Raw genomic sequence first — 15,857 nt, 5'->3', positions numbered from 1 at the left:
GATAGCATTTTCTGGTCCATGAGTTCATTAACCCTTTCAGGCCTTTAAAGGCAGTGAAGCAAAACACCTAGATCAGAGCTGAGCTCCTGGACAGTCTGAGGTTCAACCTGGCAGCGTTGAATGGACCGAAACATAACGTCCTAGAGGTGTTCTAGAACATTTAGGTTAGGTAAGTGTGAAGTGTCAATGATATCAATTGATCCTGGTACCTAATGGCATTCAGAGTCCTGTTGTCTAGGTTGAGCCTGTTGAGGTCATGAATATGCCTCCACAGACCATCACTGACCCACCAGCAAACTGGTTATGCTGAACAATGTTACAGGCAGCATAACATTCTCCACAACTTCTCCAAGCTCTTTCATGTATGTCACATGTGCTCAGGGTGAACCTGCTCTCATCTGTAAAAAGCAATAGATGTGGACCTGCCAATTCAGGTATTCTGTGGCAAATGCTAATCAGACTCCTCTGTGCCAGCAGTGAGCAAAGGGCCCACTAGATGATGTCTGGCCTTCAGATGTCTGTTTCTGATTGTCTGGTCAGAGACATCAACACCAGCGGCCTGCTGGAGGTCAGTTTGTAGCTCTGGCACATACTGCTCCTGCTGATGGAATAACGATCTTGTGCAGTTCTCATAGAGTAGCCTCCTTTCTCCTGGAATGTCCTCCATGCTCGTATGACTTTACTGGCAGACACAGTCTGTATGTCTGTATATGTAGAACATTACATCTGTTATGACACTCATATGCTGGATGACAGTCACTCTGGTTCACTTATAATTTTTTTTCCCAATTCAAGGTGAAAGATCTGAATTTGAGCCTGAAAGAAATGAAGTGAAGCAGACAAACACACACCCGGAAAGGCTACACAGGAGCCATTTTTTCATCTTTGACTATTATTTCCAACTGTTTCCAGTTGTGACTACAGTAATCAAACAGCTAAAGGGCCCCACCACTTGGCCAACAGTGGTCACTGCAATTACAAGGCAAAGACATTCAAAACTGTTCTCAGAAATGGTGATTTGGTGGCCCCCAGTGGATTCACATTGCTATTACAAATCTGTATTCTTAAAACGGATTGATCATACAACAGAAGCAGCGGGATTTACCAAACATTATTTAATAAATGATTTTGCAATACAAAACATCTGTGCAAAAATATTCAGACAAAATACAAAGCCAAGGCCTCTCTTGATCAATATGCATGTAAACCTGTTATGGGTACACTGGCATTGAAATATACATATACTTTTGTTTCTTCTTACCAATAAAAGACAAAAAAAAAGGCACTATAATGAATTTTTGCCAAATACAAAAATACCTAAACTTGATTAAGATTCACAGTCTTGTGTACAAGTGGTTTGTGCACTGCTATATTAGTACATAGACTACATAAAAAAAGATGACTGTAGCCTCAATGACGGCACCCAATGGTTGAAACCTTCACTTGAGCATTTTCACTTTTATTATTTTATTCTAATAGACTCTGTACACTCATACGGTAGCCATGCCTTATACTATTCTCTGCCTTATTAGCAATTTTGCTGTCAGTGACAGCATCCTTAACAAAATGAGAAACGTCCTGTATTAAATAAGACTTCACTGATGTCAAATATCAAGTGAGAAGTGGACTGGACTGGAGGAGTCGCCCCCTGTTGGCCATCAGTGCAGACTGCGTTGGCCTTGCTTTTTTAAATCTGGAAGCAAAGTCCAGCTTATATATACAGTCTATGTTAGTATTCGTACATCATTTACATTGCTGGGGCTCATGGGTAAAGATGCTTAGGTAGCTCACTCTGCTTTAGAAAAATAGAATCACAAAAACACACAGAGAGGAAAGGCATTTGAAAAATACACTCAAATGATTTCAAATAGCATGGAAACAAGAGCACACCCTTCATGCTGCTAATAACAGCCAACCAGCTACACTACTGACCTCTACTCACTTGAATGCTGAGGAAAACTAAAGAGCAGTAGGATTCATAAAGACAACTGAATTTGATTTTGATGCCATTTTTGCAGCTACTTTTTTCTTGTTGCTACATTTCACGCGTCCACTTACTTTACAACGCAGAAAAGCACTTTATTCTCTGCATGTCCTCAGTAAAAACAACCCGGATGTGTTATTGCTGTAGTTAAAACATGCACTCAGGAACATTCGCACCCATAGATTGTTGACTTGACACATTACTGCTGGTTTTTCTGACTTTTGTTTTGAGGGAATGAAAGAAGCTTCATATTTGGCCTCTCATAAACCATCGTGGATGGCTGAGGCATAGTTTGTGCGGCTACGAAACTGAGACTCACCAAACACACACTTCATCATCCTTCACTGGGACACAGACAAAACGGTCAGACTTTTTTTTCAGGTTGTACTTTTTCTGTTAAAAGCTGCACGTGCTGAGCTACTTGTCAGAATCCTGTACATGTTAATACAGTCACCACTTGGTGTGTTAAAAACAAGTTGCAATAATATCGCAGCACACCTAATTTGCAGTATCCTTATTTAGATGCAACATTCTTCTGTCTATGTACATGGCTGACATCTCATAAGCACCTAACTACTATAAGCATTATGCGTTTGAACCCTTTTACTTTTATTATTCTTCCATGTTTTGCTTCTTTTTTTCTTTTTGCACAATGCAGACGTATAAATACAAAGAAGGGAACAGACCAGGACGAGGTATCCAAATTAAATTTTTAACTTTTTTTTCCCCATCTCCAAAATGAAATCCGTAAAAACTTTCGGAAAAAACATAAAAGACTGTATCCAATCAATTATGCGGCGAATGAAGTGTTTGCCCTGAGAACGGTGTGGGTTAGCTGTGGAAGGAAGCGAGTGCTTTGTGATGTCTTTTGTTCATCTGCAGGGGGGCCCTCTTGCCAGCTCTGAAGTTAGATGCGATGTCTCCCGGAGAAACAAAACTGGGGGGGGCGATGATGAAAAGAAATGATACTTAAAGGGAGGCCGATCAGATAAACTTCCAGCTTCACTGTGTCCGGTCTTCTTGTTGCAGACGTCTCAGATAGCGTGATGAAGTTGGAAAATAAAAAAACAAAACACACATTCAGCTGTCATTCTCAAAGGGACTTCTTAGCGCCTGCATTAGTACTTTCATAGCTGTTGGCAGCATGGGTATTATGCATGCTAACATAAATGTTACTGATTAGTTTATGAGGGCCAAGGAGGCATCATTTATTGGAGCAGGCCACTGTTGATCGTTTTTATAAAGTTACTCGCCGTTTCAATTCGCGCTCCCTTCGATATTTGATTTTTTGTGTTGACAAGCAAGCCAATGAACTAGTTCAGAAAAAAAAGGCACCTGAAAGTCATCACATGAATATCCATGTCTGCCTGACATCCTATAGGAAAAAGTCCATCGAGTGGGAATTGTTTAGTTTTTTTTGTCTGATTGGAACACAAACTGTTGAATAAGGCCACGGGAAGAATGTTTTCACCTTTAAAGTGTTTTACTTAATAAAAAGTTCATTTGAATATATATCTTTGTATTTCATTCATTCATTCAGGACCTATGTACTGTATTTACACAGAGGTTAAAATAACATTTTCAAACCATGATAGTAAGTACGCCTCCTGTAAACAGTGAGGCATGACAGAGTCAGACAGCTGCTTATATAGCCTGCCTAGTGTTTCTTGGATACCCAGATGTGTGGCACGCTCCATCTCTGTTGGGTCTCGGTAAGACCAGAGAAGAACTGTGACGCTGCGCCACTGGCTGAAGCGCTAAATGTCTCATATCTGGGATCTAAGCTCAAAGAGGTTGAATATTTACAGGTCTGCAGTGATGACTGAGTCGTTGTACATCAGCACATCAGAGTCAGGGGTAAGCAGTGCTGACGTCTGAGACACGTGGTCCACCATCCCCTTCTGGGAGATTTGTCCGTACACCTGAGCCGACCCTCCGCCGCTCCCCGGCATGATGCAGTGGGACAGCAGCGGCGTGTTGGCGTCATGGTTGGAGCCCGTAGTGGAGGGCACGCCGCTGACGTGACCCGTGCTGGTGGAGCCGCTAGCGCTGCTGGGGGAGCGGCTTTTTGGAGGGGGCAGGTGGTGCTGGATTACCCTAGTAGGCGGAGCTGGGGGTGCAAAGTGAGCTGGGAATGCTGCGTATCCTGGCGGGATTGGGTATCCGTTGACTGGGATAAAGCGCTGGTGGGTTTGGGTCACAGCCATGGGTGTCCATGCTGGAACTGCACCCATCTGTCCCGGCGCGGGAATAGCCTGGGCTGGGTAGAGGTACCCCGCGGCGGCGGCAGCAGCGGCAGCATAGCGTGGGTTGCTAAGGTTGCTGACGGGGCTGGCGCTGAGCGAGGTGGTCTGAGTGGTGGCGTTGCCTCCTCCTCCAGAGGGCGTGCTGGAGCTGGCGTGGGACGACAACCCCTCCCAAGCTCGCAGGCGGGCGTGAATATCCTTGAAGCGCGGCCGACGTGCTGGTCCTTCCTGCCAGCACTCTGTCATCAGACCATAAAACCTAAAAGCCAACAGAGTTATTTCATTACCACAAACAGCAACAATCAGACTGCTTCTAAAACTCTATTTGAATTGAATACACTAAACTAACCCTAATACCAGAGTCCAATAAAGACACTTGCACACTTGAGTTTCACCATTAGCTGGATGCACTACCTTCTTGTATACTTCTCATATTGCACCGGTAATTGCAACATACCTTGGTGGGCAGTCTTCGGGGCAGGGCAGCAGCTGCCTCTTTCTCACCATCTCCATCACTTCCTGGTTCGAGAAACCATAGTAGGGCTGTAGCCCGTAGCTGAAGACCTCCCACAGCACAACTCCAAACGACCAGATGTCCGAGTCTGTGGTGAACTTTCCTGAAGCGATGGCCTCAGGCGGCATCCAGCGGATGGGCAGCACAATTTTAGGCTGGAGGCAGTAGTAGTCTGAGGAGTAGATCTCTCTGGAGAGACCCAGGTCAGAAATCTTGACGTGGAGCTGCTCGCCTACCAAAATGTTCCGAGCTGCGAGGTCCTTGTGAACGCAGAAGTGGCTGGCCAAGTACTCCATCCCAGCAGCCACCTGGTTCACAATATTTAGAAGACGTTTGAAGGAGCAGTGAAAGGTAGACATTAAAACACTGATTTTAATTCAAAGTTTCTACATGAGAGATTGAGATCATCATCAACATTTCGTGTAAATGGTTCGTGTTTAAATGGAAGGCACAACAGTACTTCTTCCACTACGCTTGTAGCCAACTACGAGGATGTTTTTAGATCCTACCTGTATGGCCATATGCAGAAAATCTCCATGATCCAGGCTGGATTTCACCGTGCCGTCCTCATCGCTGCTACAGCCGACGTCTGAGTGTGGCGAACGCATGATGAGGAACTCGTGGAGGTCACCTTGGGGCAGAAACTCAAACAGCATGCAGACCGGCTGCTCCTGGGTAACCACACCCACCAGGCACACCAAGTTGGGGTGCTGAAGCTCGGTCAGCACTGCGGCCTCCTTTGATGAAGTTGGATAAATAATGGTGAATTTCAAAGAAACAAACAAACAAAAAAAAGGTGGCTGGCAGGTTGATTTCAACATTTACTGGAAAAGTGGATATTTACAAAAGATGTGGGAGTTTGGAGAAACTGAGTCTGAAACTGTGTGGCTTTGACAGGTGATAAGAAGATCACCCAAGCTGGTTTCACAACGGCTCATTGATCACTTTTGAAATTGAGTCGATGGCAGTACCACTTTAAAACGTGGGCACAGTTCAGGTCTGCCTCACTTTCTGTAAATGGAAAGTGAGGATTACGTCTTACACATGCCGACTGCCTCAATCCGCCGTCACATCTAAATTTATCTGGACAACCTTCCACCAAGTTACAGTTTATTTTGGGAGCTATTTCCAGAGAACTCATCTACAGTTGAGCAGTTCAGCCGTCTCCAATCTTTCACCGCGTCTACCTTCTATAGACATACAACAAGCCGTGCTTGAAATCTTGTGGGCCTAGACGCCTTTCCTCTAAGAAAGCAGCCACATGTAATTTTTAGCAATAGGATATTTTAGTGGTACATTTCATTTTCCAACTCTACACAAAGACGACTGATGTGGCTTCATTATTGTATATATATATATATATATATATTTTTTATGTCTGTTGTAAAAACGGTTAATTTAGAAACATTTCTTACTTGCTGGAAGTCAGCCCACTGCTGGGCATTGGAAATGTCTTTGAGGGTCTTTATGGCCACAAGCTGGGCCTGGTCCATGCCCGGCAGATACAGATGACCTTTGTAGATCTTCCCTAGAGTACATTCTCCGAGCTCCTCCATGAAACGGACGGCTGATAAGGGAAGCTCCTTGGCCTTGCTCTACAGAAAGAAGGAGGAGGAAAAAAATGGTAAGGTGACATCAACAGGTTGAAAACACATTCAACAAAAATGAAATCATTACTTTCTTTGTCGGGTCAGCAGCCTTTCATCACCGCTGTCCTTGTAGGGAAAAGAAAACATGATGTCGCTGCTTTCAATCTGATGTAGGCGAACTGCCTAATATAACACCAAATCTGTGTTTGAATTGTAGAAGAAAAATAAAACTATAGCTCAGAGCTGATAATTCACGCAATCAGACTCAGCCCATTACATCAGCCCCCTAATCGCCCCCTTCACGCCTCTGGAAAGCGATGTGGGAAAATTGCGAAATCTGGCAACATGTCGCAGCTTAAAAATGTCATCTGGCTGACAGGTTAAGCAAAATTTGGGAAGATGAGGCAATTAATTCTCTTGCCAGTAAACCATAGAATCAGCTGCAACAATAGCAGAAAACAATGTAGCGCTCCCTGTGAGGGATGACTTTGCTTTTTCATCTTTTGGAACTCACTGAGGAGTGCTCTGACTGGAATGCTGGGTTACAGCACATCTAAATCCAACAGGAATGAGCTGGGCTGTGGGGTTAGGAGAGGGTCAGGCACGTTTTGGAATTCATTTAAAGTAAATTGCAGTCAATTAAATCCATTTCCTCATTAAGATAAAGAAAACGAATGATTCAAATGGAGAAAATGCGGTTCAGCAGTTTCCCACAAACACCACAGCAGATACACTGTGTAAATGCCATCTGTTAGAAATTAGTCACCTTAATAAGTATATTTAGTGTCAGATTTCTGTGTAAAATAGTTGAGGGGAAAGCAGATCACTTGTTTAAGAATTCATGAGGACTGTTCATCAGATGCCCCCACCTTACCATCTCTCAAAAAAAAAACAACAACCCCAAAATCCAGGGAAAATGGCCTTCTTCAAAGGAAAGTTTATAAGAATTTATTTTTTATATTTTATGAGTGATTATTTTTTAATTTTTTAGGGGGCAAAGTCTGTGAGCTACACTTCTGAAAGTGTGAGCACAGACTTTCAAACTTCAGCTCAAGTTAATCCAATTTGGATGTCTGATCTCCAGCAGCAGCTTGGGAGGCCAGTAGAGGAGATGGGACCCACATTTAGTTTACAGCTTCACATGTGCAAAGCACGTAATAGACTTTAAAACGGAGCAAATTAGCTGAACACTTCACAGATATTAAAGCCTGATTATGGGGGAAAAACACATTTTCATCCATATTCAGTGCGATAAGTCCCAGGTATGATGTCATAACTCTTTTTGAGTCTCTTATCCAAAATTTGTGACAGTATTTTCATTTCTCAGTATGAATTTTTTATTATTTTTTTTATACATAACGTCTTATTACAATGTGTATCTTTCCCCTGATCTTTTCTTCAGGCAAATCTGTGATGTCAGGTTTCTGTGTGTGTGTCCTCTTTTTTTATTTTGATCATTAAGATTAGTCTTCTTTGCAATCAGAGCATGATCACGGTTGATAATCATACCGACCATCTCATTAGAACAGCACCAACAGATGACGGTGGGGATGCTGGGGACTGAATATTTTTTATATAAAGTCGATGGTGCCAAACTGCCACTCATGTCTATGCTTGGAAGAGATAAAAGGTGCAGAAAGGTTGGCAGAGATTTCCAGATTCCAGGAACTTTGAGATGAATAATGAAATTCCTCTGTGAGGACACATGCACTCACACACTCACACATGCACACCGTCTGTACGAGCTCTGAGGGGGGTGGTGAGTGTGTGTGTTGTGCATGATGTGAGACACAGATGTTTTTAGTTATGGTTTTTTTCCCCGCTGTCTTTCTTCCCCACACCCAAACCCTCAGATCCTCCTCACACCACCACAGATTTCTATGTGTGTGTTTAAATGGACTGTCATAGGCAGTAACCCTTGGGTGACCCCCTGCAAGCAAAGCCTGTTAGGTAGCAGCTTAATCCAAGACAAAGCTGCAGATAATGAAAACAGGAAAGAAAGATATTTGACTTAGTAAAACGTCTAAAAGTCGGAATATTTAGCCCATATAAAAAAGTTTTTAAAAGACAGAAATCACACAGCTGCTCCCTTTTATTAAAATTTTCTTGTAGATCTGTAAAATTTAGCTACAAGGCTGAATGGACGCATGAGGGCGGGGCTTTGGTAATCTTTCAGCTGATGGTTATGCAGTCTGCTATATTTCAGAACCAAGTTGGCAACAAAGACCATTTAAAATCAACTGTATAATTCCACGACTGCATGGCTGTCACTCTCCTGTAAACGTAACTCTTTGCAGACACAAGGTCTTCATGTAAACAGCAAGGAGAGACTCCCTTTTTAGGTCAGTGAAACATTTATTCCAGTCCCCCTCCCAAAAAACCCTCAGAAACAAAATAAAGCAAAGATATTAATGGATTCTGACGCTTCTGTAACATCTGCAATTCTCTCCGCGGCTCTTCGCTGTAATACTATACGCCTTACCTTGAGCATCAGCTCAAGTGTGCCCAGCAATACATGCTGTCTAGATAAACCCCCAACCCTCCGCCCTCAACCACCACAATTATGTGGGAAAAAAGATGCGCTTACATGACATGACAGAGTGTGCAGCCTTGAAAGCAACATGATACTCATGCTGATGTGAGCTGTGTGTTTTACTGGGAGACCATGATATACATTACAAAAAAGAAAAAAGCTCCAGTGGTATTAGGATGGACAGAAGCATAGCAATGGAAAACTAGATCTACTTCTACTGAATCGAGAAAAGGTTCCTGAGAAGAGATTTAATTTTCAGTATATAAGAAATTTGGGGCGTTTCTGAAGGTACTGTACCACGTTAGAGCATCTTAACATAGAGTCCTTGAATACTAGGCAGTTGTAGAGGATGAGTTACTCTACTTTAAATGACTCCCACCCCTTATTGGAGGATTTCAGCTTCTTCCTTTGGGACAGAGGTTTGCAGCCCCTAAATGCAGGCGAAGCTTGAAGAAACAGCTTTGTCCAAACTGCTATTTTGTTGTTGTTGTTGTTGTTGTTGTAGCAAATGACACACATGTTTTTTTCTGTATTTTTTAAAAACTGTATTTATTTATTTACTGTACTCATTTCTCTGTTTATGACAGTGCTTTTATCTCCTTTTTGCTGTTTTATATGAATTTATCAGTATAGTGTTGTCTAGTTTTAGAAGCTGTGATTAGGACGTCTATTTAAATTTGTTGATTAAAGATCATAATTAGAGATCATAAGCTGCCTTTGATTTAGACATGTCTGATATTTTTGTAAAAACACAAAATAGTGTATATATATGAATATTTTCAAAAAATGCACAGAATGCTTTGTGATAGGGCTGGGCGATATGACCCAAAATTCATATCTCGATATTTTTTAGCTGGATGGCGATATAAGATATATATCTCGATATATTTTTTTAAAGCCATAAAGTAAGAACAAAAAGAGAGTTCTTAGTCAAAGCTATGTCCCAGATGTCACACAGGCACTTTTATTAACATAGAGCACATAAAGTATATAGAGTACATAAAATTTACTCAAAAATAAATTATAAGCATTTATTAAATAATAATGCTCCATAAATAAAAGAAAACAATGTTGTTTTTGTGCATAACAAAAAGCTCACAATTGTGCAGTCAAAATGTAAACTAAAAGACGCTGAGCACAATAACAAAGACAGATTTCACAGCTGCTCTGTTCCCAACTTGTACTGCGTGACTGACAGCCTGGAGTTTGAAATCCGCTTCGCAACCACGTCTCTTAACAGGTGCCAGTTATGGTCCTTATACACAGTAGGGTAATATTACGTTGAAGCACAGTACGTATCACTCCGCGAGGCTCAGCCGTAATGCTCCAACAATCCATCAAGCGGTGCAGCTCCGTAGCTTACCAAAGTCGTACTAAAACATTTTTTGACAGATTGCTGAGCGCCGTGTTCCACATAAAATCGGTTCGCGGCCATCAAGCACAACCAGAATTCATACATAAGGCGCGCTGTCAACTTTTGAGAAAATGAAAGGATTTTAGTCCGTGCAGCACCTCTGGGCTGCATGGCGTTAGCGTGGTTAGCTCGTTAGCATGGTTAGCTAGCTAACACGTTGACGCCGTCCAGCCCCACGCACGGGGCGATGCGCAGTAACTCGTTAACGCAGATTTGCCGTGTCCATCTTGTCGCTTCCTGCAGGTGAAGCGATGGGGGAGGAGGGGGAGTTGTGTTCAGTGAAGGAGAGGCGAGGCCGAGTAATGTTGCGTAAAGACGAAAGTGGACGAAAGAGAGGCAAACTTGCGGCTCCACAAGTATAATTATAACGTAACATAGACTATATCGATATAAAGGATATTGTCACATCTTATATCTCGTATAAAAATATATCGATATTTTTTAAAAACTCGATATATCGCCCAGCTCTACTTTGTGAGTTCATGACATCATCATAACTGATTTACTGAGCAGCTGAGTTAGAACTTGTCACTCACACACTGAGAAGCACTCACAAACTTTCTGTTTCTAAACAATTTGTTCACTTTTTATCTCAGTCATGCCTAAAAAGACATCAGATAACTTTTTCCATCGCTTTCGAGATTTGATTCAGAGAAAACGCACAGGTGGAGATGTAAGTAACTAAACATACTCATTCTTGACTTCTCTGCTGTTCAAATGTAAACGTTTATGAGAGATGTGTTATATTTTGCTGCTTTGCACAGTGTAATTTTTGTGTAAGTCACTGTAGACAGAGCAACTGTCAGCGCTTCACCACATAGTCCAGGATCCTGGACTTTCACAAAGCTCAGAGCAGTAAGAGAAATGTGTTCTTTCAACAGGCAGACAGATTGCATACCGCACAGAGACCCAGAGATTATGCTGTGCGACTCCCACCTTTACCTAAGCAATGCGCAGGCTCTCCACAGAGAGTCCAGAGAAGCAGGAATTTAAGTCTCTGGTTGGATGACCCCTTTTGGAATCAGGAGGACCCTGACAGAAGTCTGAGTAGCCTCAGCTCTGTAGACACACACACACCAAGTGAGCTGAGGGCCATTCCTCTCATTGTTAGTCCTGTTGAGATGACACCGCTCACTCCAGTTCCTCCACCTCCTCGAGCAGCTTGTCCATCGCAATTGCCTGTTTTCTCCGCTAAACATTTAGGAGCAGGTCAGTTCAAAGGTGATGCTTTTCTTTAGTGGTTACACCTGCTGTTAATCAGTTAGTTTAGATTTTAAAATTTGACACTGTAGATGATCTATTTTAATGCTAAATTAGACATATTCTTGCTGTCCATTCATTTTATATGCTTTTTTGAAGAAAAAAAAAATCAGGAAGAAAAATGTTTATTGTCGTTGTTTCTTTTAGTAAGATGTCAATTTGTAGTTATTTATTTTTTGTCTAAACAGACACGAAGGTCATTCGTGGAATAAGAGTCTTGACAGTAAAAGACAAATTTGGGCCTATTTTGGAAAAACTGCAGCATTTCCAGGATGGGATTGTAACCTCACCTGGACACACAGTACCAACCAAAACATTTACTGCAGTAAAGCCTTTGACTCCAAAACCTCCAACAGTTCCCATACCGCAAAAACGAGGACCTCGGCCTGGGACGCTGCTGCGCCGTGCAAAAGTCGTCCCTATAGACGGTAAGTGGTTTTCCTCAGTAACTGTAGAAGATGCTGAATAATCAAACTTTAAATTAAGAGATTTTTTAAAAAGATTTTAATGAACAATTAATCACTGCATCATGTACAATGCTTCGAATTAGAAGAAATTACAGTTTCTCTTTACTAACCTCGTTGATTATCAGACAAGAAAGCAGACAGTCAGTGCAGTCAGAATAATCCAAGAGAGGGCAGGGTCAAACTCCCGCCTCTAGCTACACCTGTTGAGAGCCTGTCCCACAGCTTTAGTCTGCTGTCTTCAGACGACTGGTAAGAAACGTAGTAAGGAGACATTAAATACTGCACAGAAACAGTGCTGCATAATGTGACTGTGTTATTTGTGGTGTTCCTGAAGTCGTGTTCAATGTTGTGTTGTGTAAATACAGGACTAAGAAAAGACAGGGGTTGCAAACTATTCAGTCTCTGGCAAAGCACCACTCGGACATCCTGAAGACTAAACTGCATGAAGTGTGTCTGGTCCTCACTGAGGAGGTATTGCACACTTTATGTTTCTTATATGTGTTTCACGCAGCTAGTTTCCCTTCAAGTGCATACTACAGCCTCAACTGATGATTTTCACTCACATTTTAGGTGAAAAACCAACGCTCAGCAGTAGCCTGTGAGGCCATACATACCATCGATGAGCTCTACATTCAGCTCCAGAAAACAATGGACCCAGAAGTTGAAACAACAGGCCGAGCTCTATTGCTGAAGCTTGCACAGACCAACAACAACTTTCTTCATCAGGAGGTCAATCTGGCGCTTGATGCCATGGTGGAAAATTGCAGCCATGGACGGATTCTGAGCGCTCTGTTTAACACAGGACTGACGTAAGAGGAGAGAAGGAGCTGTAGTGATTTTATTAGAAGACATGAAAGAGAGATCATGTTCACTGAGTTGTGTGTCTAATATTGTCCTTGCTCAGCCACCGCTGTGCCGCAGTGAGGAATAGCACAGCTCAACACCTGCACCAGCTGGCTGACAAAGTTGGAGCAGCCGTCACCCTGAAAGCAGGAAGCTTCACTGAAAAGTTTCTAATTGCTGCCTCTAAAATGGCAGGGGATGCTGCACCTGAAGCCAGGTGGGTACTTTTAAATGGGTTTGAAGTGCATCAATGTTTTATTTTCTGTGAGTTTACACAATTAATGACAACTGTAATCTTCCACAGGTACCACGGGCGAACAATCATCAAGAAACTGACCCTTCACAAGGACTTTATGAATTTGTGGATGAAGATTGTCCCTGAAAAAGACAGACGTCCTGTGGAGAAGAGCCTGAAAAAGGCTAATAATTACAGGCAGCAGGTCAGCATCCAGACTAGGCTCTACTCTCCAGCAGGGCCTGGGATCCCCAGCTGTGACAATGCAAGTCCTGACGAGTACAGAGGAGAAGAGCTACAGTAGCAGCAGCACTCTGAGGCTAAGCTGGGAAAGTGGTTGGAGGTTCAACCATCATGACCACAGACAGTCCCAGTCGCTCTGCAGGAGTAAACTTCTCCATCTTCAGGACTACAAACTATTTCTCTTAAGGACAATATTATTTAGATTTACATTAATTATTATTACATCATTCTTATTATTACATTATTTGTATTATTTCATTATTATTATCACATTTTTAAGATCCTGAATGGACAATGAATGAATAAATCCCTTTTTTCTTCATCTGAATTAAAATGGCACTTTGGTTGGCACATATACAGTTTCTGTTTTTCTGTCAACAAATATTAATACATTCTTAGTTCTCTTGTTTTCGTTTTTAACCCATGATTTTGCATTTTTATCAGGATTCAAAGTCATTTTTATAACATAAAGAAATATTAAATAAATACTAGAAAGCGAAAATTTCAGAAGAAATTTTAAGTGTGCCTATGCCACTGCTAATCAGTGTAGTTTAGAATAGAATAGAATAGAATTCAACTTTATTGTCATTGCACATGCACAGGTACAGGGCAACGAAATGCAGTTTGCATCCATTCAGAAGTGCTTTAGTGATATAGATATATTACAATATATATTAGCAATAATATAGATATGTGAGTATATTACAGAAATGGGTCTATTATGGTATGTTATAATGTACACGGTATGAAGTATGTTGTGAATATTCTATAACTATACGTATGTACAGGCTGTAGTGAGTACAAGCTATGTACAGGCTATGAACAGGATATAAATATGAAAAACTATACAGAATATGAAATAAATAACTTTACAGAAATAATGGGAACTATGCAAGTTGTAAACAGTTGTAGGATTAAAAATTATCGAATGTACAGGTTTGCCATTCATACGGCTACAGAGAGCAAAACTCAGCAGAGCAGCCATTCTCCACCATGAACTATGGTAAAACCAAACACCGCTCGCGCCTCACAGATGACAGCTTACAGTTTTGTGTAAAGATGAGGTGACTTCGTACAGCCCCGATTTGCAGACGCTGTGCACAGAGGTTCATGAGCAGAAGTCCCATTGTACCACGGCAGACCCGACAATGTTTGCATGAACACGCTTTGAAGCATTACGTTATGGACCACTTTTCACACATGGTTGGTGTACCCACACAGCCGGCTGTAGCTTTTCAACTCACAGCCCAACACACACCAAAAAAAAAAAAAAAAAAACAGCCGAGAGAGCACAGACTTTACGCCCGTGGGTCCACCTCCCCTGCAGCGGCACTGCAGACCACGCCCTGCCACACACATCAAACACGTAAAATAAATATTTATGCACTTTTGCATTCACTTTTTGTTTTTTGTTATTTTTACCAGGGTTCTGAATGATTAACAATGGTCTACAGCCAATCTTGTGTATTAGTATACAAACTTTGGTTGTAAGAGTCAGATAACTATTTAATAAAAGGTAAATATTTTATATGAGAGCAAGAAAGAAAAGTATATCTTTGTGTCCCCCTTTCCCTGTTAATGCCCCACCTGGCCCCCTGGCAAAAGCTTTGCTAGATCCGCCCCTGCACAGTTACCAGCTGTCAGCTACACAAAAAAAGGAGCTTGGTGTTATTTGTCTCTCAGAAACAGTTGATAACTTTCCTTCAACTCATTCATGTCACCTAAAAGGTAAACCTGTTTCTCCATCGCCAGTTCAGCTCTGATGATTCAGTAAGGACATCTCCTGGTTTCGACCAGCCCTTTTTTTTACAGCTGTGGCTCCATCAAACATCAGCTGATACTAGAAATTAAAATCAAATGAATTCTAACAACAGCTGATCAAGCTTAAACGCGCTGCTGTTGTTTAGCGCAATAAACAAACAAGAGAAAAGCCGATCATTGATCAGTTTCATGATTGAAGTTTCAACAGGCGAGAGAATGACAGGGGAGGCTGTCATAAAGTTCAACATCAGTAACTTGGCGGCACACAGCTGTCGTGCTAGCTAGCACGCAGAACCAGTTATTGTAACTGTCAGCACAAGGAAAATAAACTACACCTAAACTCGGTTTATATCTGACCCAAATAGAGTGCAGTTCATAACTTCTTACCTGAAATTCAGTTCACCTCACGCTCCGACCGGCAGCCGCCTGCTTCTCCTGCCTTCGGTTTCCCTTATCCGCGATTGAGCTCCGTTAGCCACCACCGGTCGATCGGCGGCCGCCTCGCCGCCTCGTATGTCTCTTTCCCCGCATATGAGGGGAAAGAGACATACACCGGTGGCTAGCTGCCCTCTGTTGTAGCTCCGCGTTAGCCACCACCAAACAACTCAGTTATTTTTCCCACATCGACCAGCATCATCGGCCCATATAAACGAAATATAAGTCCACTGACACACAGACTGTTTGTGAGCGATGGGGTGGGGGGGATGAAAGCGAAAACCCGGGTGCTTTTTAGCAAAGGGTCGCTAGCCGCGCTAGCTAGCTAGCAGC

General features: G+C 42.2%; 2 protein-coding genes across 2 annotated transcripts in view; one reads left to right on the top strand and one right to left on the bottom strand.

Moving 5' to 3' along the window:
- Positions 1–1,097: 1,097 nt before the first annotated feature.
- Positions 1,098–15,857, bottom strand: part of ror1 (receptor tyrosine kinase-like orphan receptor 1) — a 134,285-nt gene continuing 119,525 nt past the window's right edge. Inside the window, exons 9-12 of the mRNA XM_040013549.1 lie at positions 6,160–6,339; positions 5,254–5,481; positions 4,688–5,052; positions 1,098–4,489 (exon numbers count right to left, since the gene is read on the bottom strand). Of these exons, the coding sequence (XP_039869483.1) occupies positions 3,787–4,489; positions 4,688–5,052; positions 5,254–5,481; positions 6,160–6,339 (1,476 nt within the window). The 3' untranslated portion in view covers positions 1,098–3,786. The remainder of the gene's footprint in view (positions 4,490–4,687; positions 5,053–5,253; positions 5,482–6,159; positions 6,340–15,857) is intronic.
- LOC120722544 (TOG array regulator of axonemal microtubules protein 2-like) lies at positions 10,710–13,505 on the top strand. Its single transcript, XM_040013550.1, has 8 exons — positions 10,710–10,953; positions 11,162–11,489; positions 11,729–11,968; positions 12,133–12,256; positions 12,373–12,478; positions 12,578–12,816; positions 12,912–13,067; positions 13,155–13,505. The coding sequence occupies exons 1-8, from the start codon at positions 10,879–10,881 to the stop codon at positions 13,387–13,389; spliced, it is 1,503 nt and encodes a 500-aa protein (XP_039869484.1). The 5' UTR covers positions 10,710–10,878; the 3' UTR covers positions 13,390–13,505.

This window comes from Simochromis diagramma, unplaced genomic scaffold (assembly GCF_900408965.1).
Source record: "Simochromis diagramma unplaced genomic scaffold, fSimDia1.1 OVJJ01000649.1, whole genome shotgun sequence".
Lineage (NCBI taxonomy): Eukaryota > Metazoa > Chordata > Actinopteri > Cichliformes > Cichlidae > Simochromis > Simochromis diagramma.
This window is presented reverse-complemented; position numbering and strand designations above follow the sequence as displayed.

Coding starts and splice junctions, on each gene's coding strand:
- LOC120722544 (XM_040013550.1), top strand. CDS start 10,879: ATGCCTAAAAAGACATCAGATAACTTTTTCCATCGCTTTCGAGATTTG. Junction 10,954..11,161: donor GAAAACGCACAGGTGGAGAT/GTAAGTAACTAA, acceptor TTCTTTCAACAG/GCAGACAGATTGCATACCGC. Junction 12,479..12,577: donor GTCTGGTCCTCACTGAGGAG/GTATTGCACACT, acceptor CTCACATTTTAG/GTGAAAAACCAACGCTCAGC.